This window comes from Orbicella faveolata, unplaced genomic scaffold (genome assembly GCF_042242905.1).
Source record: "Orbicella faveolata isolate gen_17 unplaced genomic scaffold, um_ofav_v1 contig_48, whole genome shotgun sequence".
In the NCBI taxonomy this organism is placed as follows: domain Eukaryota; kingdom Metazoa; phylum Cnidaria; class Anthozoa; order Scleractinia; family Merulinidae; genus Orbicella; species Orbicella faveolata.
The window spans coordinates 1349002-1372137 of record NW_028301578.1 but is presented as its reverse complement, the minus strand read 5'-3'; the positions used below and the strand labels follow the sequence as shown (position 1 = coordinate 1372137).

General features: G+C 38.8%; 2 protein-coding genes across 3 annotated transcripts in view; one reads left to right on the top strand and one right to left on the bottom strand.

Moving 5' to 3' along the window:
• Positions 1 to 3957: 3957 nt before the first annotated feature.
• The window catches only part of LOC110045842 (cilia- and flagella-associated protein 337-like), a 45716-nt gene continuing 26537 nt past the window's right edge, over positions 3958 to 23136 (top strand). For both annotated transcript variants that reach the window (XM_089281691.1, XM_089281690.1), the window contains exons 1-9: positions 3958 to 4125; positions 6507 to 6603; positions 7690 to 7905; positions 8804 to 8838; positions 10808 to 10877; positions 11909 to 11962; positions 13153 to 13261; positions 13942 to 14029; positions 22907 to 23040. In XM_089281691.1, the coding sequence (XP_089137817.1) occupies positions 4046 to 4125; positions 6507 to 6603; positions 7690 to 7905; positions 8804 to 8838; positions 10808 to 10877; positions 11909 to 11962; positions 13153 to 13261; positions 13942 to 14029; positions 22907 to 23040 (883 nt within the window). In that variant the 5' untranslated portion in view covers positions 3958 to 4045. The remainder of the gene's footprint in view (positions 4126 to 6506; positions 6604 to 7689; positions 7906 to 8803; positions 8839 to 10807; positions 10878 to 11908; positions 11963 to 13152; positions 13262 to 13941; positions 14030 to 22906; positions 23041 to 23136) is intronic.
• Positions 16642 to 20208, bottom strand: LOC110045864 (uncharacterized). Its single transcript, XM_020751492.2, has 2 exons — positions 19490 to 20208; positions 16642 to 16720 (listed from the first exon to the last, which is right to left on the bottom strand). The coding sequence occupies exon 1, from the start codon at positions 20058 to 20060 to the stop codon at positions 19518 to 19520; it is 543 nt and encodes a 180-aa protein (XP_020607151.2). The 5' UTR covers positions 20061 to 20208; the 3' UTR covers positions 16642 to 16720; positions 19490 to 19517.

Sequence of the window (23136 nt, the reverse complement as noted above, 5' to 3'; positions counted from 1 at the left end):
GAATTAGGTGTGTTTTTTTACGGGAAGCTATTTTTTCATTGTTATCGATTACACCTTTAATAAAAGCCCTTGGCAATGCCTTTAACATTGGCCTGAACTTGGTAACTAATTGTAAGGCAGGTCCGAAACAGGCCAGGGTATTGATTTAAGCGTCAGGTCATAAATAGGGAATCAAAGTTTTGGTCAGGTCTTAACTAGGGTAAGGAAAGTCACAGAGTTTGGTCATAAATAGAGTAAGGGTTTTGGGAAACGGACCGTATACATCACTTCCACCCAATTTTTCTAGGAGTAGCTATAGAAAAATTGGGTGAAGGTGAAGTGCACGGCCCGCTAAAATTTAAAGCTGTTTTTGTTGCCAAAATATTTCGTTCTGCGTTAATAGAAATCGTTCCCGAACCCCTCAGACACACAGTAGAGATATAATAAGTATCTTGCTAACCTGTTCTTCTCGTTCCGTTCTGTAAGTTACGGATCGTTTTCCCCCCTTCGATTTACGGCCCGAGCGCTTCATGCTCAAATTATTCACTTATCAAAGACAACAAAATGGTAAACTTCCTTTCTCAGATATTTTACTGAATCAATTCGTCCCCATTTTGCACCATGGATAATGGACATCTGTCACAAAAACACTATACTGGTCTTTGAAGTAATTAATAACTTTTTAAAATTCTTAGCTGATGGAGCGTTGAAAAACAATACAACCAGTTCCAGTTTTCGTACTATGAAGATCTTGATAACATTAGTTAAAAGTTAAAGTCTCTATACGAGCCAAGTGGTCCATCAGGCCGGAGCTTATCCCGCGGTTTCTATTGCATGAAGCGACTAGGAGTATTTCTACTCCCCCCTGGATGAGATGATAGTCAATCGCAGGGCTAACCACCAATGACATTCGCCGGTACCCAGTTTAAGACCTGGGTAGAGAGAGGCACTGTCAATCTTGCCCATGCAAGAACACAACACAATGGCCCTGGCCAGAGCTTGAATCGCCCAGACCGCTCGATCCGGAGACGAGCTCACTAAATATCAAGCCATCGCGCCTCCTTGAAGCCAGAAGACTATCCACTGGAGGTAACAGAGGAGAGCACCGTAAACAGTAATAAGACCATGCTCAGAACAAACTTTTGAAAATTTAAGGTGGCTCTGCCAAAAGTTGCGTCTTATCATGCTTAACAAAACTTGATAATGTAAAAAAATTCCACCGTGCCGTTTTTGAATTATAAGCACCTAAAGCTGTAATCATAATCAAGGGTGTTTTTAGCGGGTCGTACTGTTGCTATGGCAACCTATTGCGTCACGAAAATGATAACAAGGTGTTCACTAATAATTGGGCAGTTTTTTGATGCCATGATAGTAGCATGTTAAAGAGTGGTTATAATGACCCATCAAAAGCTAACTGCTGGAAACTATTTTGAGCTGGCTTGAAATCAATTTAATTTTAATTTTAGCATGTTCTTGAACGACCCCACAAGCAACTGAACTTTAATTTTTAACGTGCTTTCGTGCTTCAAATGTCATTGTTTATAGTGCTCAATGCGCTTATCCACACCTAGCTAGTTCACAGGCATGCCACTTAAACTGAAAGAAACAAATACATCGACTGTCTGTAAATATTGACCAAACAACGACACGAGTCGACAAAATTGATTTGTTAATTTTTTTGTCAATAGATTGGTCCTAGCTATAAATCAAATGGACCTTAGTTAGTTTCCACTAATACAGTTTTTTTTTGGAAGAAATTTGCGCAAAACGAAGTAACCCGATTGTGCTCAAAATCGACTTCCGGTTATGCTAAATTTTCTGAATATTTGATCGCATTACGCTCCGTACAGCAGCAGCTACTTGAGAATCTTTCAATGATTTTTATATTCAGCTCACGTCTTTATAGTGTGACTAATCGAAAACTAAAATGACTCGAAGTTAGTTTTGAGCCCGAACGAGACAGAACAGACACGCAAAATTTGGCAGTGTGTTGCAAACTAGCCTGTGAACAGGTTCTCTAATCGAGGATGGGGCGAAAAGAAAGCACGAAGAAAACGAATAGAAGAGAGAGAAGGGGAAAGGGAAAAGAGGGGTACGCCCCAACCTCCACCCTCATTCCCGCCTCGACCATTTCACTCTCAGCCAGTTCTTTTTCCCCTTCCAACCGGGGTCAGAACCTTCCAGCCGGAGCCTGACCACAATTACAGGCTAGTTGCAAGCTAATTATTGCACAGAATTATTGCTATATTTTTCTAGGGGCTACAATTTTAAATGCCTTAAAAATACTTTCCACGGGTTAAGTATAACACCCAGCTACTACGATATCCAAAAATATCTCTGGGGAAATTGCCTTGGCCTGTGTTTCTCATAAATTTTGCCTTAAATCCTCTGTTGGAGACGAATAAACAATTGCTTGACGCGGTCAGTCACCCTGAATATATTATGTTGTTTCCAACAAACCAGAGAAAGCTATCTTAGAACATTTGGTTGAAAAAAAGAAAAACAATATTCCGCTTTAGCCAAGCCTAAAAGCGGAGCTACCCATGTTCTTACTTATTAAAATAATCCAACATGTATATGAGGCAAATTTTGGACAACTTTGTTGTTTCAGCCCGAAATAACATCTGAGCAGAGCTGTATAGTAGTGAGATGATGGAAATAGAGCCATGACTGTCAAGGGCAGATTTCAGGAGAGCCACCGAGGTCGTCCAGGCTAACATGAGTTATCAGATTTAGGCTAAGCGGAGTGCAGACTTTCACTGCAATTGCTGGTTTTCAGTGTCACGCAATTCAAAATAGATCAAAATAAAAATTAAAATCGGTTCACAGATAAAGTCCAGAATCTGTGAAATGAAAGAAGGTAAATATGCAGAGACTCTCGCCAAAATTCTGGTCACAGCAATTTTTCTTATGCGAGATATGCGGAGAAATTTTTTACCCAAATTTATAGAGATTTGTATCGAGACGCCATGTTGGTGCCCAGTATGGGCACCAACATGGCGGCTGGAAACCAATAGAAACATCTGTCACTGAGTTTTGCTACAAAAGCGTGAATTTATCCCTCGAGGAACTCTAAAACATTAAAATAATACTTTTTCTAAGACATGAACTGCTCAGATAGCCGAGTTCCCCGAAATAAATCACTTTTTTAACCATCACGACAGCTCTCTAGGCCGTCATGTAAATGCCGCGTTACGCAAAAGCTTAGAAATTCAAGCGTAGTGTATCACAAAACCAATAACCCATTCGGAGCGAAAATTTGTATGAATATTAGTTTTCAGCTGCTATATATCATTTAAGTAAAATCTCAGGAAGATCAATAGTTTTGTAGTTCGAATTTTACTGACGTCATGTGAAAACCAGCTATTAGCCCGGATAACGCTGTTTACGTTTAGCACGCGATAAAGGAAAAAAAAAAAACACGATATATACATAAAAATTCTTTGGTCTGCAGTCTGCATTTCATCCTCTGTCAAAAAAAATTTAAAAAGGAACACCGCTGCTTCCTGTTGTAAAAGGCATCAAAGCTTGGCCAATAGGTGCAACCGCGAAACGAAGCTTTGTAATAAACATTTATTTACTTAGCATGCGTTATGGCACATTGTACACCGTGACTTTATCGATGATTTACCTGTAGAGTACGTATATGAAATGCCTTTTAAACCTTTTTATTAAACATTTGCGTAGTCTAAATATTATAGATACTTTGAGTTGAGGCGACCCGTTTGGCGAAACGACCTGTTACCTTTTCGTGACACGTCCGTCTACCACGAGCCCCCATCGCGCGCAGGCTATCCTTATCATGGATCAGGCCCTACTTGGATCGGCGAACAAGCTACTCCCTCCTAACCCCTCTGTTTCTAACCCTAATAACACTCAATTTTATTCCGTGGTAGAAATGCTGGACTTTACTTTCGAACTGATAAAGTCCCTGGGAACGAAGTTGTTGCATTACGGAGTAAGATTGGCACTAGTTTTGATTGCTATGGTTTCATGTTGATATAAAATGGCGGCTGGGACGATAATACGAAAGATCACCAATGTTTATTGCCTTTGAATCTGTGAAATGTCTAAATCACCGAAAGGAGAAGCTTCATCTGTTGCTTTGACAAATACCGAGCAGGCTCAGGAAGGAAACAATGAAAGGTTTGCCCATAAGTTTAGCAGTAATACAGCTGAGTAATAATTTGTACCTAAAAAGCGCTCTATCGACTAGCCAGCTATCGCTGCATCTTTTCATGGTGACATCAGTTTTTCCCTCGAAGGTTTTCAACAATCTCTCGTTGCATAATTCCCGAGGTTTATAGAATGCTTTATGTGCTGAATATGTTTTAGACCATCGTCAGAAACTCAGTCGATGGGATTCTAATTCGTTGTTATTAACCTTGAGCTAAGCTTGCCGTATTTCGATCAGTCCGTCACTTGTAAGCTTAGTTCAGATTTTGATTTAAGTTTCTATTATTAATGAAGGTTCGTTTTTTTTCTCCGTACTTCTACTGCAAATTTTCTTTAAAAGTAGTTCAAGTCATGAAGATCTAAGGTGTAAATAATTATTTTGAAACTTCAAACGGATGTCTCCTTGCATGATCAAGGCAATTTCTTAATAGAGTCAAGGTGGTAAATTTCTACAGCAGGGTTGTCACAGGCTTAAGGTCAGAAAATCGTCAGGGAAAAAAAATGGGTCAGTCTGAAACACAGACTGCAGACTGCAGACCAAGGGTAAAATACAGACTGCAGGCTGCAGACTTTTTCAGTGTATATTGTGTTGTTTCCAATATGAAGCACTAACCGTAAACTAACAGGTCACAGGTAAATTGGAGTCTGTGCTTTGGTTAGCCTGAATATCACTTAGGTTAGCCTGAGACACTCAGGTTAGCCTGTTTATGGTTAGTCGGTAGCTACATGTATCAATAATAGAAATGGTAACACAGTTCAGGTAAGTCTGCAGTCTGCATTTTATCCCTAGTCTGCAGTTTATCCCTGGCCTCAGTCTGCAGTCTGCATTTTACACTGTAGCCTGTTTACAGTTACAGGTAGCTATTGATAATAGAATTGGTAACACACTTCGTGTAAAGCTGCGGTCTGTATTTTACCCCCTGGTCTGCAGTCTGCGTTTTACACTGATCGAAAAAAAATTTCTTCAAGGTCAGGGAATAAAAAGTCAGGGAATTTTATTCTGAGTCAGGGAAAATTTAAATATTATATTGAGTTAACATGGCATGATTTACATATGATACCATTGAACCCTGGGAGAAATATATGAGGTCACATTGGTCCAAACAATATTTTGCCTTAATGAAGACGGAAAGTTTATTTGAAAACTTAACTCAGTCTTTATAAATGGATGGAAAGGATGCGGGCTAGAAGCTGCCACTACATGTGACATTATTTAATAATAATACTCCCTGTAGCTGCATGTTGTGCATGTACATCATGGACGTTTGATACACCTGGGACATTTAGAGAACATTCAAGGTGGAACCACAAGGAGTTACCAACTTGCTCTCAGCTGCACTTCAAGCAACTCTGCCTGTTTGTTGTAACTTGATAATACATGAATCAACTGTTCATATTGAGGGTGTGAAACCAATGTAATGTTGGAAAGGATTATAAAGAATTGTGTCCAAACCTGAGTAATACCCCAGGGGGACTGGGACTCCCAAATGAAAAGGACATGGGTGCTTGGCAGAAATTTTTAAAAGATATCCTAAGAGGTACCAAGATACTGTTTTGTGAGTATGGTTTGAAATTTTTTCACCCCTAAGAGGTAACAATTCAAAAACTACCCATTAACTGACACTGACTTTTTTTTTGCTCAGTTCTCTTGAAGGTACCACAAAATTAATGTCAAAAGCTCTGGCTGTGGACCTTTTGAGGCTGAACACTCTAAACTCTCTGAACTCTCTTGTAATGACAAGCACCCCATCCTATCAAGCCCTTCGTACAGCTGATTTAAAACAAATCTCAGCATCGTGTTCAGAACTGTTACTCTGTCGTTATTCTGAAATGAACAATAATTAACTTCAAATCCAAAGAGGTTCAACCGAGGGACAAAACAGTTGATTTAAATAAGCCAACTGATTTACATATGTAGAGTCGCTTACCGCCTCTTGAGGCGTGACTCGAAAATTTCTCTGTCTCCAAAAGTAAACCAGCAAGGTTGACATGTACATGTATTTGGAAAAATTAAACGCGAGTGATAAATTCTTTGTCTCCTCGACTCAAAACTCAAACGACTCAACACGAAACTCGAACGACTCCACTCGAAACTCGAACGACTCAACTCGAGACTCGATACTCAAAGATTTCGAGTTTTGAGGATCGAGGATTGAGTCAAGTCGTTCGAGTTTTGAGTGACTGTCAACTTACATTTGACCGGTACTGTACATGGGAGTCCCCCCTCCCCCCCCCCCCCACCCCCGAGGGTCAATGGCAGACATGTGGCTGTGGCATTAACCCTTCTTAGTTTCTGATTCAAAGTTTTTTACATCTCTTACATGATATGTTTCTTATCTGTATTAATTCAGGAAAGTTGATCCAAAGATGACAAACTACAATGGTGGTTTGAAGCTGGTTACCAGGCTTACAATGCATGACTTGAAGGCTGTCCAGGATGCATTTATGGTATCTACAAATGGTTCTACTTACATTATAATGTGGCAGCTCAAGAATTAAGTAATCATAACGCTTTTTAAATTTACAAGTAGTAATATCATTCTGAATTTACAAGCAGGGCACAATTTAAGGATACATGTACTACCTATTTTGATTTGCATTTTGTGGTCCTTAGACATGCTGTGATTGGTCAATTTAGCAGGCTGTTTTATATTGCAATTCTAGTGTAGGGCCTACTAAAATTTGAAGCTTTTACATAACGTGAAATGAATTCCTGAACCCATTCAAAACGCAATGAAAATAGGCGACAAATGTCTTAGTAACATCATATTGTCCATCTGTACTAATTGCACATCCTTTTCTTTTCCCCTTTGATTTATGGCCCTATACACTTTGCACATAGGTCTTAAATTGACAGGGGAAACTTGGTCCATATGACTTATTACAGACCTCAAACTTGGCTCATAACATTAATATCTACATATACATGTACATTGTGTATTCTTCACAATATTAATATGGTTGTATGTCTATAAATGCCAACTAGCCTCTGGTACAATGTACATGGAAGTTCTGAAGCAAAACTTTTTCCCTAAGAAATAATTATGCAATCAGAGACAGAGAGATAAGAAAACATTTGGAAATACAGTTGATTGCAAAAAGAAGCAAAACTAAACTATAATGTTTTGAAGTCATCTTTACTCTTGTTGAGAAAAGAAAATGATATATAATATGGAGTGAAGATGCAACTTCCAAACTTCATAGTTTATTTTTGCTTCTTTTTGTAATCAACTAAAATATTAATTTTGATTTTATTCAAAAAATGTTTCATTTTAAAGTTCAGGCAGTAGATTTGCAGGCCTTTCACAATAATATTAAGAAAGAGAATTTTTGATACTGACATTTTAGATGCTGGCCCTTTAAGTGTAAACTTGTAGCGTCCTTTTTCTTTTCTCTTTTCTTGAATAGTCCAGATCAAAACTGTTTTGTAGTGTTGACGTGTCTAATTAGAGTAAAATTATGGTAATGGTAACGTCTGATAGTATTAAAACTTGAATTGGACAGTTTTTCTTTTTTTTTTTTGCTTCTCTTCAGATAAATCAATCTGGTCATGAACGTGAGCTGAGCCTGGATGTTGACCAGTTCTGTGAAATTCTCTCCATTGTACTGAACAAAGGATCAAGAGAAGAATATGAAGATTTGTTTAACAGAGTTGATGTGGGTAAAGAGGGTTATGTTGACTGGGACAAATTCTGTTCTCATATGTTGCTAGAATACTATGAGAAGGATGACCGAATGAAAACCACTCAGGTAAGGGTACAGACATGTTAGTGCCGTGTAACTTTGATAACTGTCAGGTCCAAATTGCCAAGAAAGCTCTTGGGCTCTTGTGTGATCCCATAACAGGTTTGGGGAACTACATGCACATGTATTTAAGAATATCATAATCATGGCACAATGTAGTTCAAGAGTCAATGTAGTTCAAGAGGCTTATTGGAAAAGGGCTGCTTATTAGGGATTGGGCTCTTACATAGCCAAAGGCCTGGAGTGCTGTTGTACAGTGTAAGCCCCCCTTACTTCCAATAAATGCCCATCTCTATTCTTCTGTTGTCTTCTGATCTTTTTCTCCTCTCTAGTCCTTCTTCCTCCTTCTCCACTCTAATTCTCACCCCTCCCTCCTTCTCCACTGGCCTCCAATCCAAGTCTCGATCTCTAATTCTCCCTTTTCCTCCACTATTACTCCTCCCTTCTCCAGTATAATCCTTTCTTCTCCTCCACCTCCGCCTCCTCAATTTATCTCCTCCTCTTTTTTCTTCTTTCTCACCCACTCTCACCCACTCCGCTTTTCATTTTCCTCTTCTCTCTCCTATCCCTGCCTTTTCTCTCTTTCTTCCTCCCATATAATTTTACTCCTGCTCCCCCATCCACTGCCCTAATTCTCCATTCTTCTCCTCTGATCCACCAAATACACCAAGATGAACAGCATTCTGCATTTATTTTTCAAATCAAGCTTTTAAAATATAAACAGATTCAAGGATGAACATGAAGTACTCATTAGTTCGCACTGAGAGTAAAATATAAAGGTTTCCCCTGTCCCTTTTGTGTGTGCATCCAGGCTTCCTCTTAATGCTGCCACAACTGAATGTTACTTTTTCGTATACTATATCAATTATAATTTATATCAATTTTTTTATTGTTTCTACTGAAGGTTCCTCAGTGGCGAGAGCTTAGAAATATTGCATGGTAGGCTAATAGCTAGCATCCACCATGAACTTTGTAATTTTATACTTATGACATTTGATAGACGTCTACCTTATTTTGCCTGGCACTTTCATCCCCTCCCTTCCCCCTCCACACCCACCTCCAAACTCCTACCACGCTAAATACAATCAGGATTTAATAATCACATTTTCAGATCATAATGAATTAAAACTAGACAGTCTGATTTTTATTTTCCTTTGTTCTAGATTTCTCATCATACATGTAATCCTTAACCAAACTACAAATTAAACTTGCTTGAATTCATTTTGACATGAAATAAAACTGAAACATTTATTTCCATGGAGCGTATATACAGTAATTATATAGTAAACCAATACATTTTTTAGTATACATGATTGTATTAGGTATATAAGTTTCTAAAGGTCACTGTAAATTTCCAGTTGTAAATATTCACCAGATAAAACTGTACCATACAATAATGAGTCTATTAGACTTAATTAAGCAGTTATAATCAAAGATTTTGAGGTGCAGTGTGTTTGACACCTTCACTCTAAGTGAATTATTTCATTAGCTGACTTTTAACTCAAATCTAACTTTTTTAGACTCAAATCTTTAACTTTTAACTGAAATCAACACTTTTATATGAACAACAGATATAGCATAGTTTGACAAAGTCCAACTTATTTTCCTGTGGATTATGTTTCATTCTGATATCCTTGGTTTAATATTAAAACAAAATAATAAATAAAATAAATAAATTAAATATGATTACATGTAGCAAGTAGAGGTTTCTCAGTCTATAAACTATGATTGGTCGAATTGGTGCGTGACAGCACCCGTCCGGATTCTATCGACGCACAAGTTAATAGAAATAAAACATTTGCAAGCATTTGCCTTCAAATTTCATGCCAAACATTTTTACTTTTACTGCAAGCTAATTTGTAACTTTTTATAGGTATATAATCTCTTACATACAGTATTCTAACCCGGAAGCACAAATATTAGGTAACATATAATCGCATGCTCGTTAACTGAAAAAACTATATAGCCTGTGGGCAGGCTCAAGTTTTGCTTGTTGACTTGCTCTTCCCTCTCACATGACTCAAAGGTCTGTGCATTCTATAATTGTGTTAATAATATACAAGCAACAATTTCTGCAGTCGGATTGGCTGAGAACATGTCATTTAATCCCAAATCAGTGATCAGTGCAATTTCACCAGTACAAAAAAGTGAAATTGAGTGCAAAACGGCGAAATTGTGTGCAAAACGGTGAAATTAAAAATAATTGACAGCTCCGACAAAATTGAGCTAGGACAAACAAAATGGCGGACAAAAATGAGACGAGGCAGCAAAACCGCAAGGAGGTTTTCTTTTTCTTTTGGGTCAAGTTCTTCAATTCAACTGTGAAAAAAGACTGCTTTTCACAGTTAAAAGAAAGTGCTCAGTTTTTATACATGACTTGGAGAGAGTGAATGAATTTTTGCGCTTGAATTCACATGTCAAATTTTCATCCAATAAAGTTGAAGTAGCTTGACCCTTCATTTGTCATGTAAAATACTGAAGCATGACAGAAATTGTCACTTGTATATTATTAACAAGTAATCAAATGATTTTTCTCATGCAATTTGGAACAAATAAGCACTCGTAAATTTTTCAAAGACTACAAATTGCACTCGCCCTACAGGCTTGTGCAATTTTTTGTAGTCTTAGAAATATTTACTTGTGCTTATTTATTCCAAATTTGCACTCGAAATCATTTGATTACCTATACTAATTGAACATATACTGTATCTCGAGCACTTGTTTCCCAATAATGTACAAGTGTATACATTAACATTTACATTTACATGTAGCAAATACATAATTATACACCCAGAGAGCTGCACTGTCATTTCTATAGATTAGATGTACCTAATTTACATATTAATGTGTTACAAATTTGAAAAGTTGACCAAGTTAAGGGGAATTCTTGACTGTGTTAAAATTTCAGCCCCCATAAAGAGGCCATTGTTAGAATATCTCCTTTGATGAATCCATCAAGATACATTGCAGTTAGTAAGGTAACTAGTTAGCAGCTTATAATATATATGTAACTTCCAGTATCACTTCACTCTTCACTGCTTGTTCTGAAATGAAATATGCTAATTACTATCACTGCTACATTGTAGTCTGCAGCTATATTACTGTCTACCCACAGAAGTTCTAACTAAAGGGGAATTCGTATTGTATTACAAACTACCACTACCAGTCTGCCATTAGTGCTACTACTACAGCTGCCACTACCATTATGACTCGCACTAACACCGACACTACCACTATCCCTAACACTACCACTACCACTATCAATGCCACCACCACCACTATCACCACCACCTCTACCTGTATATTTGAATGCCACTGACACTGTACTAACACTAGCACTTCCACTACCACCACAGTATAAATGACTCCCACTGATACTACATTATTTTGTAACACTATCACTACCAGGGCTAGACTTACAGTGTACCACTACCTCTAGTAGTATCACTTCCATTTGAGGTAACACTGTTGTGGTTTTGTTGATAGTGGGAGGTTTTGGTACTGGTAATATAATTTTAATATGTTAACCCCATGACAACCCTAACCACTATCAGTCTACAACTGCCATTGCCATTTTGGCTGCCACTAGTGCTGAAGGTATCAAAACTGTATTACTAATAACTCAAATCTACCACTACCACAAACACTATGTGCAGTGCACTGAATCATTGCTATCCTACATATACTGGTCAATAAATCTGCAATTAGTAGTCCACCTCTATATTTATACATGTACTGTATACTGCTAACACTACCAGCTCAATGATCAGTCGACTTGTAACCTCCAGATGGCATTACCATTATCACCACTGGCCACAACCACTAGCAATAACACTGCCATTCTTCCAGTCTACCACCAGCATGCACAACTCCCATGATGACTACCACTTAGCCAGTTGCCACTACAACTTATAATTACCTGGCTAATATTTAATGCTGTCGTTACTTCAATTTGCATGTACTGTACTGATCTAAGATCTTTTGTCATTGTTTTATTTCAATTTTGTAGGAAGGGATAATCTCTCTTTGGTCATCAAACATGAAACCAATAAGAACAGTACAGGTAGGGAAACATTAAGATTCAGAATTTAATGTTCTTCCAGATAAATAAAATACAATTGTATCATTATTGGTTTCTGGTATGTGTGGGTTGGAACTTCACATGCTGAGGTCGTTGTATAATGTGTTGTTGGGCATTAGAAGTCTTGCTCTCACAGTACCAGCAAAATTAATTGTGTTGTTCCAGAAAATGTCCATACCCCTCCCGATGAGTTTTTTTTGGTTTGAACCCCCTCCCCCCATCCCTGTCCTTACTTTCCTTGCAAAATTTTGTTCGTTGCGATTGCCATTCCCTTCTTTGTGGGGCGTGGGAGCCTCATGGTTAGTGCGCTCATCTTTGGATCAAGTGGTCTGGGTTTGAGCCCTGGCCAGGGAGACTATGTTGTGTTCTTGGGCAAGACACTTAACTCTCACAGTGCCTCTCTCCACCCAGGAGTATAGATGGGTACAGGCGAATTGTTGGGGAAACCTAACAAATTGTGGGGGAGTGACCTGCAGTGGACTAGCCTCCCATCCAGGGGGAGTAGAAATACTCCTAGCTGCTTCATGCTTCAGAAACCGGGATAAGCTCAGGCATCTATGAGCCAGTTGGCTCCAAGGCTTCACTTTTTCAGCTACATGTATGGCTATTTACTGGAAAAATACTAATGTACAATCTGTCATTGCTCTAATTTGCAGCTCTTAACTAGTTTGCTTTACATGTCTTAAGGGGGCTAAAATATTTTCATTTAGTATAAATCTAGTAGCGATCTATCACAAATGCCGTTCTCTGATTGGCTACACTACTCACTATCTATTCTGAGATACATGTAGATAGTGAGTAGTGTGGCATTGTGCCCTTGTTAATAAAATGACAGCCCCTTCTTGGCATCTTTGAAGTGTCTGTGAAGAGGATTTAGATAAAGTTTTGAACAACAAGTAGATTTATACTAAAACAATTAGATTATTTGCTCTTGATTTTACATGCGTGATAGTTGGTGAGGGCGCAGCCCAAGTCAACTATCACGCATAGAAATCGAGAGCGAACAATCTAACTGCTTAGTAGAAGTGTATCATCAGCATGCTTAATCATCTTAAGCATCTACAGTGTAAGTTCCTTGAGGGGTCACATTATTTTAAAAGATTCTAGGCTTGCATTTAATTCAAACTTAAATAATGGTTGCAATCCTAACTACAGTGTATGTGTTGTTCTAGGTCCAAACAGATCAAGAGGAAGTTAAACAAAGGGATCTCTGGGTGACAGACTTTGTACCAATGCAAAATATCTACAAACTGGCACTTGCTCTAACTAGTAAAGAAATAGGTAAAGTAGATGTATATGTGGTACATGATCATATTGCTGGTTATATTTTAATAAATAACTTATTTAAACCTTCATTCTTTTACAATTCTGCCATGAGTTCCCAATTATTTGAGCTGTCAATGAAGTCCTGAACATCCTGGAACATCCCAGAACATTCTGGCACATTAAAAAATTATTAACTACATGTAAAGGTAATTATGAGAAAAATAATTATATGTAATTAAATCAAGAAATGAGCAAAAAAGAGTTCTGGTCAGTCTTCAAGGATGTTCTGGGATGTCCCTTGTTCTTGATTTGTCAACTCCCAGGCCAAATTTTTGTCCTTTTGTACTTGCTGCGTGACTGTCACTGGCCACTTTTCTGGTAAATTATACCCCATTCTAGATCAAAACTGTATGATTTCTCTTCCTATTTCTATGTGACACATACCCATAGAGCTTATTATTGGAGTACCCCCCCCCCCCCCACCCTCCAGACTGTAATCCAGATCCAGTCCTGGGCTCGAATTTCCCTCCAGCTTACACACTAGAATCATGTTCAGTAGTTCCAAATTCATCTCCTCTGGGCTTTAAGTGAATGGGTTACTGGTTATCCTCTCCCTTGTTGGAATTTTTTAACAAGCTTTCTGTTCTACTTACAATTTTATTATATTATTTGTTCAGTTTTGATTTTCTTTTCAGCTATATATGACTTGAGTTCCAAATCAGAGTTTAACTGCCAGTTTAGGATACAAGGTCTTCAACACACCCCTCTATGTATGGATTACTGGTATGTCCTGTACTTTAATTATACAGCAACACATGAAAAGCTGCTCTGATAATCTCTACTATGTAAATCTCTAACCTCTATGGAAACAGGGATAAAAAGTTCTCTACTTTTCGAACTAAAAGTGTACCATGTAAAATTTTCCCAATCTTCACTAAATTAATAAAAACAAAAGTGGCTTGTATTCACAAGGTTTGCTTCATTTCAGTAGCAAGTGCTGTCATTCCGCTCCAAGAATTTTTAAAAATATTTGGCCGCTCTTTTTTTGGCAGATGTGGTCATCTCTTCATCATGAATGTTGTGAACAAGTTTCGGTACCAGAAACACAAAAAATTTGGGATATCATTTTAGATTAAATATCATCTGGGTAGGAAAAAGCAAGTTTTGGAATCAATAGCTTCTAGTCAGAAAATCAATGGTATAATCAGGGTGATCCAAATAGCACACTGATATCCATTATTTTTTTTTAGCAACTACCTGCCAGATTGCTCATTGCAGCAGCTTAATCAAGTGCGAAAAGGGGGTAACCATACTTGCTTTGTTTTTCTTGCTTGCAATGAAGATTTGCTTTGAGCCTTTATAAACAGACACTTTTGGACCGCAAATATCTACTTTTAAACTTTGACATAAGTTTATTTCACTATTTTGTTTTACTTGGTCTAGTAAGTAAAAAGTGCTACAAATGGGTAACTATATTATCCTTTGAATGCTTCATGTTTTGATCCTTTAAAGTGCACCTAACCCCAAAAATTTTTTTTCGCTAAAACGAATCTCCTTGTTATTTGAAATAGTTCTGCGAAAAAATTTTTGGATTCCGTTAAATCCTCGATTTTCTGTGCCCCGACGAAATCTCGAAAATAGCTCCAAAACACCGCCATTTTGTTTCACGACCGAGTTTGAGGAGAATGGGTCTAGCGGCTCTTGTGACGTCTACCCAGGAAGGTTGGATATCTCACGTCCTCTCATTTCCTTCAGGATGGTGCAATACACATTGGAAAAGTGCGCAGAAACGCCTTCCAGAGGTGCTATCGGCTGTTGCAGCAATATTCCAGATTTAAAGAAAGATATACTGTACAATTAACTGACGATGATCGGCTAATGGTGCAACAAAGACGTAAACGATGGTTGATTTTGTCGAACCGAAACAAGCGAACTGAATCTGTGAGAACCATTGAAGAACTCTCACTGGAATTTGTTCCGCAGACTTTCGAACGCTATTTTCATAAATTTTCTGCTTAAAGCTAACCAGCAATTTGTAGAAATACTACCTACAACCCGCAACCCTTCCAATCCCGCAGTATTTATAACATACAAAGTTGTGTGATCCGATTATGATCAAGAAGCGTTATACTGATATGTAAATAGTCGCAACTGTACGCCGCTAACCAACACTTATTTCTCTTTCGATTTAGATGAAAGTCGAAGATTAATCCTTTAGAATTACATGACAACAAAATTGTTAGACTTACAGAGTTTTTCGAAGGTTTGGAAATCAGCAGTGCGACAAAGATTCTGTGATATAGCGTCGAAAATATGACCGCGTAACATGTGCGGACCGCTTAGGGAACACATCCTTTTCGCTTATCCGACGAATTTCGCTGCAAACTTTGAGAACAATTTACATTGGTTATTTGGAGTTACGACTTAAAACGTGTGACAATGTGAAATCGGTAATTGTATGAAATGTTTCCTTCCGCCTGGCTTCCCGCAGCTTCAAAAATACAGGTCCAAACAATACGATTTTCAATCGATCGAAGCCAATGTTTTGGAGGTCATCAAGTCTCGAAAACTGCGACACGTACGTCGCTCTTATAAACATGAAGCATTCAACTGAAAGTAAAACACAAGCTGGATTTAACAGAACAATCACACCTTGATCAAATACATTCTCGCTAAGGACAAATGTAAACGGGCTATAAACACGCATGGGAATCTTATGTTTAGTTGACGAAATTACCATCTAAAGCAGTCCTTGAGTTTTCTTTCCTGCTTTTCGTTTGCCTGCTCCTCCACTTCGTATCTAGCTTTCCATTCCTAATATACAAGCAGCTCGTCCGCAAAGAAGTCTTCCCCTTCGTCGCTTGAAATATTGTAAATTGCTCTCGAAGCTCTAAGCAGTGAGTTCACAGTTGTCGAACGTGCTCGATCGAAGTTTATTTCGGAGTCTTCCGAATCGAAACTTAACTCTGACTCCAGTGACGAAAAAGAAATGATTCTGAGACAAAACTTGGACGTTTTAGTCCCAAAATACATCGGAACGATTAGTTTTGTGTTCCATTTTCTCGAGCAAATACAGAGAGTTGACTGAGGCGCCATTGTGTTTGGTTCCTGGGTAGACGTCATCAGGTACCGCCGCCCCAGACTCCCTAAAACGCGGTCGTGAAACCTTCAAGCGCGACTTTGAAAGGGCATAGAAAATCGAGGATTCAACCAAATTCAAAAATTTCTTCGCCCAAATGCTTCGAATAAAGTCTAGATTCGTTTTAGCGAAAAAAAATTTTGGGGTTAGGTGCACTTTAAGGATTTCTTAAAAACCTTATAACATTACATGACTTTGATATAATAGTGAGTAAAAAGATTATTTCAGTCCTTCCTTATGGTTATGGACTTAGGTTTCTTTTTCTCCTTAGTCGGTCATTCTACTTTCATTCTTCCACCAGTTAGCTCTTCTTTATCTGGATGGTATATCTTATCCTAACAAAAGATAAAGATAGTGGAGTTAGCAAGTCTGAAAGTGGTTAAAATTGATAGAGCTAGCTAATAATGAGAGGCAGAGATGTCACCTAATTGCCTGGTGGGGGGGGGGGGGGGGGCTAGGGGTACTCTACAAAGTTTAAAATGGGCAGGCTCTCCTTTTGTATGCTTCTTTTAGGAAAAAGGTAGCCCTTACACATACCTACTACAGGGCACTGCATCCCTTTTCTTTAACAACCCTTGGAGTGAAGTCAATGAACAATAACAGGAGAGAACATCAAGTATTACCAGATACAGCCACAAGGTGCAACTGTTCAAAATAATTTAATAAAAGGCCCTTTTAAATACCTGAAGCCTGAAAAAGGTACCCCTTTCAGGCGGAGCCTCCCCTCCCTCCTCCCCCCCTCAGTATAGGCCATTATAGGGAGTATTCCCCCCCCCCCTGGCCTAAATGTTAGTGTGTTGGATTCCGGATTCTGCAGGCAGCATGTAAAGAAAGTCCACTCTGATAGCTCTGGACACTAGTAGTAGATTTTGCAGTTGCCAGGTGGATTCTTTTGTGCTTTTGCTCGCCAAATAGGCAAGTGAAGTCTTTTGGGAAAACTTTCCGTGAAATTCAATTTCAGTGACTTCAACACTAAACACATGACAGGCATTTTACAAAGAAAGATAACGCTAAGAAACGACCTGTTGATGCCATCTTGACATCATTATCAAGTTAGAAATATAATATTACTAAGTTTGTTTAAATATTTACAGGCAAGGTGTGAATGGTTTCATGCATAAGTTAAATAATGATAGATCAGAATAATTAGACTTCACAGGTGAAGGTTTGAGAAACAACACAACGTTTTTTGAAAACATGTTTCAACAGAATCTTCTGTCATCTTCAGTTTAAATTACAAAGTACAGAGCTCAATATATAGCGTAAGCAAAATGCTAAATGACTATAAGAACAAAAGGAAACATGACAATGTAAAGCATTACAAAGAAAGTTCTAAATTAACACGATAAAGTTGATGATTTAGTGTAGGTTTTTTCCATTGAATATGAATAGCTTCTTTTATCTTAAGCCAACAACGTGTTGTCTGGTCTGCAGTTTTAATCAGATACATATATAATATGTCAGATACACCTGCCGCCATCTCCATCAAACTATCAGTGACCACAAGTCATCTGCCACTAGCAAGTATTTACTAGAGAAGCATAACACTGGCATCACTGCATGGCCTTGGCAGCAAATTTTTAACCCAAAAGAGACGCAAAGGGAAGCTAAATTCTCTGATCTTTGAGATGCTGTGTACATGTATTTGTAAAAGAAGACCAGAAAAAAAAAGCCAATCAGACTCTATTCGTGTAAAGGCTTTGTTTGACATTTTCCCATGTTTTGTAATTAGCACCTGTAAAGTTCTGGATAGTAGCAGACATGCTAAAATTTTGAGAAATAACACAACGTTTTTTAAAAACATGTTTTAACAGAATCTTCTTTTTGTGTGCGGGCTGTAATGCCTGCTATGTCGGCAAAACCATCCGGAATTTTTCCATGCGCGTACGTGAGCACATGTTCAGTGATAGGACCTCTCACATTTTCAAACACTTACAAAATTCTCAGCAACGCCGCACGTCATGCTCCAATGACTGTTTCAGTATCCTAGATCACGCTTCCACCGCCTTCCAGCTTAAGATAAAAAACAAACAAACAAACAAACAAATACACAGCATCTCATAGATCAGAGAATTTAGCTTCCCTTTGCATCTCTTTTGGGTTAAAAATTTGCTGGCAAGGCCATTCAGTGATGCCAGTGTTACACTTCTCTAGTAAATGCTTCCCAGTGGCAGATGACTTGTGCTCATTGATAGTTTGATGTAGATGGCGGCAGGTGTATCTGATACATACCTACATACACTTTATTTCAACTCGAATTATCAGAGTAGCTCTATTGACCTAATATTTTCGAGAAAGAAGAAAATATATATTATATATGTATCTGATTAAAACTGCAGACACGTTGGCTCACCAAGTGTGGCTTTACCTCGCAAAGTTCGAGCATGCTGGCAATCTTTGGCCTGGTGTACACCAGTAGAAGGCTGATCCTGATTTTTCAAAGACATTCTGATTTCTCTTGTTGGTCACCTTATGAATCATGTGACTTTTCTTGCACTGCTGCACATTTTCCACGCGAATTTATTCGCAAATTAGAAGTCCTTTCGTAGCATTTTTGTGGGTACAGTGTACCTTTATCCTACTGGTTTGGTATTTACCAAAAAATTATTCCCCTCAACATCGGTGGCAAGTAATGAAATTGGAAAACTTATATAATGACGACGGTGACCCAGAGGACAACGCTTAGTAAAAAATGAATTTACATTTTACCTTCGAATTTCGCTATTGTCTAGATCTTTTCAGTGCGCCTATCGGGCTTATAACTTGCTCAAGCTAAATATGTAACGCCAGCGTTCAGTTCCAAATGAAAATACGAAAAATTAGTCGCTGTCGTTCGTGTTCTCCAAAATACGCAGAACTAAGTCATTTCACGTTGTTTTGCGTAGGATCGCAGAAATGTATAAATATTTACAACGCAGATGCACCGAGCCATTGTTCTACTCGTTAAACCTTTTGTTTGGTGGCGTTCTCGTTCCTGTTGCCGTCGAGGTTTACTTAAGCTATCTAATGTTGGCGTCGAAACGGCGGCTCGGTAGAAATCCACCACTAGCAGCCTCCACTTTAGGGAAAACATTGTTGAAACATTGAACACCGAAAAAGCTTACCGATACAATATCTCATTTCAAAGCCAGCTCAGTTCGCTAGATGTAAAGGTGGTACGAACCCATCAGCTTCACCCTCCACCATCGTGTTTTCCTCTGTACGACGAAGTGTTGGTAATCGACGATAGAGGAAGAAAAAATATACACCTTCACAAAAGAACAAAACTGTAGATATGAAACCACAGATCCCAGAAATTTCCAACGTGTCAACGTAGTATTGTTTCCCCTTGGCAAAGACTACAGCAGAACCGATGAGTAAGGCTAGGGCGGCCAGAAAACACCCACCCATACCAAGGATTGGATGCCTGAGCACTTCCGGGAGCTTCTCGAACACGTGGACTATGCGGAGGATGATGTGCAAGATCACAAAGATGAACGCTGCAGTCGCCACGAAGATCAAGTACTCGTATTCCGCTCTGGAGCTGCCAGGAAAACTCGACACAGTAACGAACGTTATGAAGGTCATGATTGCCTCAACAAGCTTAAGCCATCCCTCTATTGTAGTCACGATCCACTGCAAATCGCAGCAGCGGTTACCTGCTAGTTGTGGTGGATTCTCTTCATGATCAGCCATATTTGTAGTCTCCTTCGCAGCCGTTATTAGGGTCGTCACGCAACGCTTCTCCCCCGTGACGTGACGACCCTAATAACGGCTGCGAAGGAGACTACCATATTTGCTGAAGACGCTAAAGGCACATCTCCATGGTGAGGACGGGCGGGCCTTGAAACTACTTTCGATTCGGAACTCGTTGCTAACGTACTTCCAGGAGTGCAGGCCTACAATCGTGGACAAAAGGATGGACAAAAGACGAGGGACGAGGTGAGACAGGTGAAGTAGTGTTCGCGTCTGGCTTGTGCGCAAAAGCACAAATTTGTCTCAAGACTTTTGTCACTGATTGTAGGTCAGCACTTTGACTCTCCAGTCAATTGCTTTCATCACTTTTATTTTGAATTTCTTTGTCTTTCGTTGGTCAGTAAGCAACAAATATGAAATTGGATTGGAGAAATTTTGAGTGCAAACGTTTGGCATTCCCAGGTGGCTTCGAGCACTGGCGTCATGGTAAAATAGTACGAAGTGATGCTGTACATAACAGAACGAATTGAAATTCTTGAAATTCAGCAGGTCTATATCTTAATGAAATGACAAACTTACAGCTCTGATCACCTTCACCTACCTGTTTCGTGGCTAGGTGTCACATATAGCCTGTACAGAGCACTTCCATTCTTCTCCGAGGGTCTGACAGGGGTATTCTCGTGATGCGTGATTAGCTGATTTTATTTTCCGTGAAGCGTGAATTTAGGAAACTATTCCTCGTGATTCACTATAATAGTTAGCATTAAAAAACGACGTCAGTTTCGACCGTTCGACGGTCATTTTCAAGTTGACAGTAAAATTTTTGTACGCGCTCAAATATATACAATCGATTATAAGAATGCTAATGAGAAACTGACTAAAACTCTAAAATATTTACATAGAAAAAATGCAAGAAAATTGCGGCATGATTGATAAAGAAAACCCTAAGACGATAGAAACGATATAAAAAGTGAAATAATTAAGTAAATAGCTTCACGCGGATCGAGTCACTCTGTTCAGTTTTGGTTTCAGTTTACGAATAAAAAACATTTCAAAAATCAAACAGTCGAGTTTACTCTGACATTTTTTCAAAATCTTGAAATTGCTTCCAATGGTCTCCGGATCCTTTCCGTGCTCATCCTTTACGAGGTTGCCGATTGTTGATCGCTTATGTTCCTCCACACGTTGATATAGGTGTCGACTCGTGAAGCCGACATAGTCTGCATCACACAGATCACACTTGTAATGTTAAACAACGTTTTGTTGATTCACAATTGGAGGTTAATGTTCCTTTGGTTTGAAAATGACCGTCGAACGGTCGAAAGGTCGTTGTTTTTTAACATTAACTTTTATAGTGAAATCCGTTTCAAAAAACATGTTTATTCTTCGTGATCCGTGACTTAAAGGTTTTGCGTGACCCGTGAAGAACTTGAATTATTAAGTGATGTTCGTGATTTCATCACTCTATTCTACGTGATTAATACTAAGACCGATACTTAAGACCCATGTTTATTCGGGCAGTTGCTACTCGAAGTAGACGACTGGTTAGAGTCGTCCATCCAGAGTGAACCTTTTCTTGGCCTTTCACGATTTTGCTTTCTTCAAACTCTCTTTCTAGCGTAAGAGCAGGTTATTAAAAAGAGTACCTTACTTGCTTTTTTTTTCGCCCCCCCCCCCCCCCCCCCTAGGACGACCCTCTTTTGTGTCTGCGGCAGGACTCTGTACTTCTGTCCATGATTTCCAGCCTCCCCCATTCCTTTCTTTCTGTACTGTACGCCTCCAGGTGGTCTTTGGTCGTCCTCGATTTCCTCAGGTACCCTCCCATGATGTCAATATCTCTACTAGTCATTTCTCTTTCAGCCTGTAAAATTTTCTCACTCCTTTACAGTGCGCGTACGTTCCAGTTTCCAGTATTCACGATGTTTTTTAGGTGCACTAGTGGCCTATTTGGCTCAAGGGTGTCCTCTCAGCTTTGCCCCTCATGCGTCATGATCTCTCCGTTGAAGAGACTGTGCTCAAGACTCGAATTAGTTCTTTTTGTGGTTTCTGTAATAATGTTTTTTTTTTAAAGGAGAGCCCCCAGCCCAACTTCCAATCTGGAGGGCGCAAAACGAACTTTTGTTAAATAATAAAATTGAGTTTAATTATTAAACAGTATTGCAAAATTGACAACAATACTGTATAAATTGAAATGCAGCAGGACTCTTTAAAGTATAGGGCAATAATTAATTATGTTTAAAGAGTATTGCAATTTACAACAATACTGTATAAATTAAAATTTAAATTTAAATTTAAACTTTAACAAACCAAAGGTCGTTGAAATGCAGCCAGACTCTTCAAAGTATACCGCAATAACATAAACTAAAATTGCAAAAGATAATTGCGACGGAGGAAGATTTACAACAGATTTCGAAGTAGGAGACTGCATGACAGACTTGAGAATTTAGCCAGTTGTCTCAAGATGCGCCGTGTGTGACTCACAGTAGCTCCTTTAATTACTATCAGTTATGGCTGACAAAGAAACTTATCACATTTGGTATAAATCTACTAGCGTTCTACCCCGAATGCCGTTCTCTTGGTGGCTACGCTACTCTCTGTCTATTCTGTAGTAGATAGTGAGTAGCATAGCAGTGTGCAGTTTTAAACAAAATGACGGCCGCGTTTTCGAAGTATCTATGACGAGGATTTAGATAATTGTGTTTAAGTTCTGAATGACTAGTAGATTTATGCTAAAACAATTAGATTAGTCGCTCTCAATTTCTATGCGTGATAGTTGCGCGGCACTTAACTGTCCATAGAAATCTCGAGCTAATAATCTAACTGCTAAATATGTCTTTTTTCGTTAGGAGCAACCCCAATAAATTGAATGAAGCAATTCTTGTGTTTGGAGATTGTCATGGTCAGGTGAACGCTCTGCTGTTTTCAGCAGCAACAATGGCCTTGTTTGACCGACCATCCCAGCCTGCTGGCAGCAAACAAGGTGAAAATATATTCACTCTTATATGATTGTAAGCATTTTTACCTTTCTTCAGAGAACCAAGGAAAAGCAAAATTAGTCAGACATGATGTACCTACA

Bases quoted from the DNA above. Each gene is read 5' to 3' on its own strand.
- LOC110045864 (XM_020751492.2), bottom strand. From the start codon at position 20,060: ATGGCTGATCATGAAGAGAATCCACCACAACTAGCAGGTAACCGCTGC.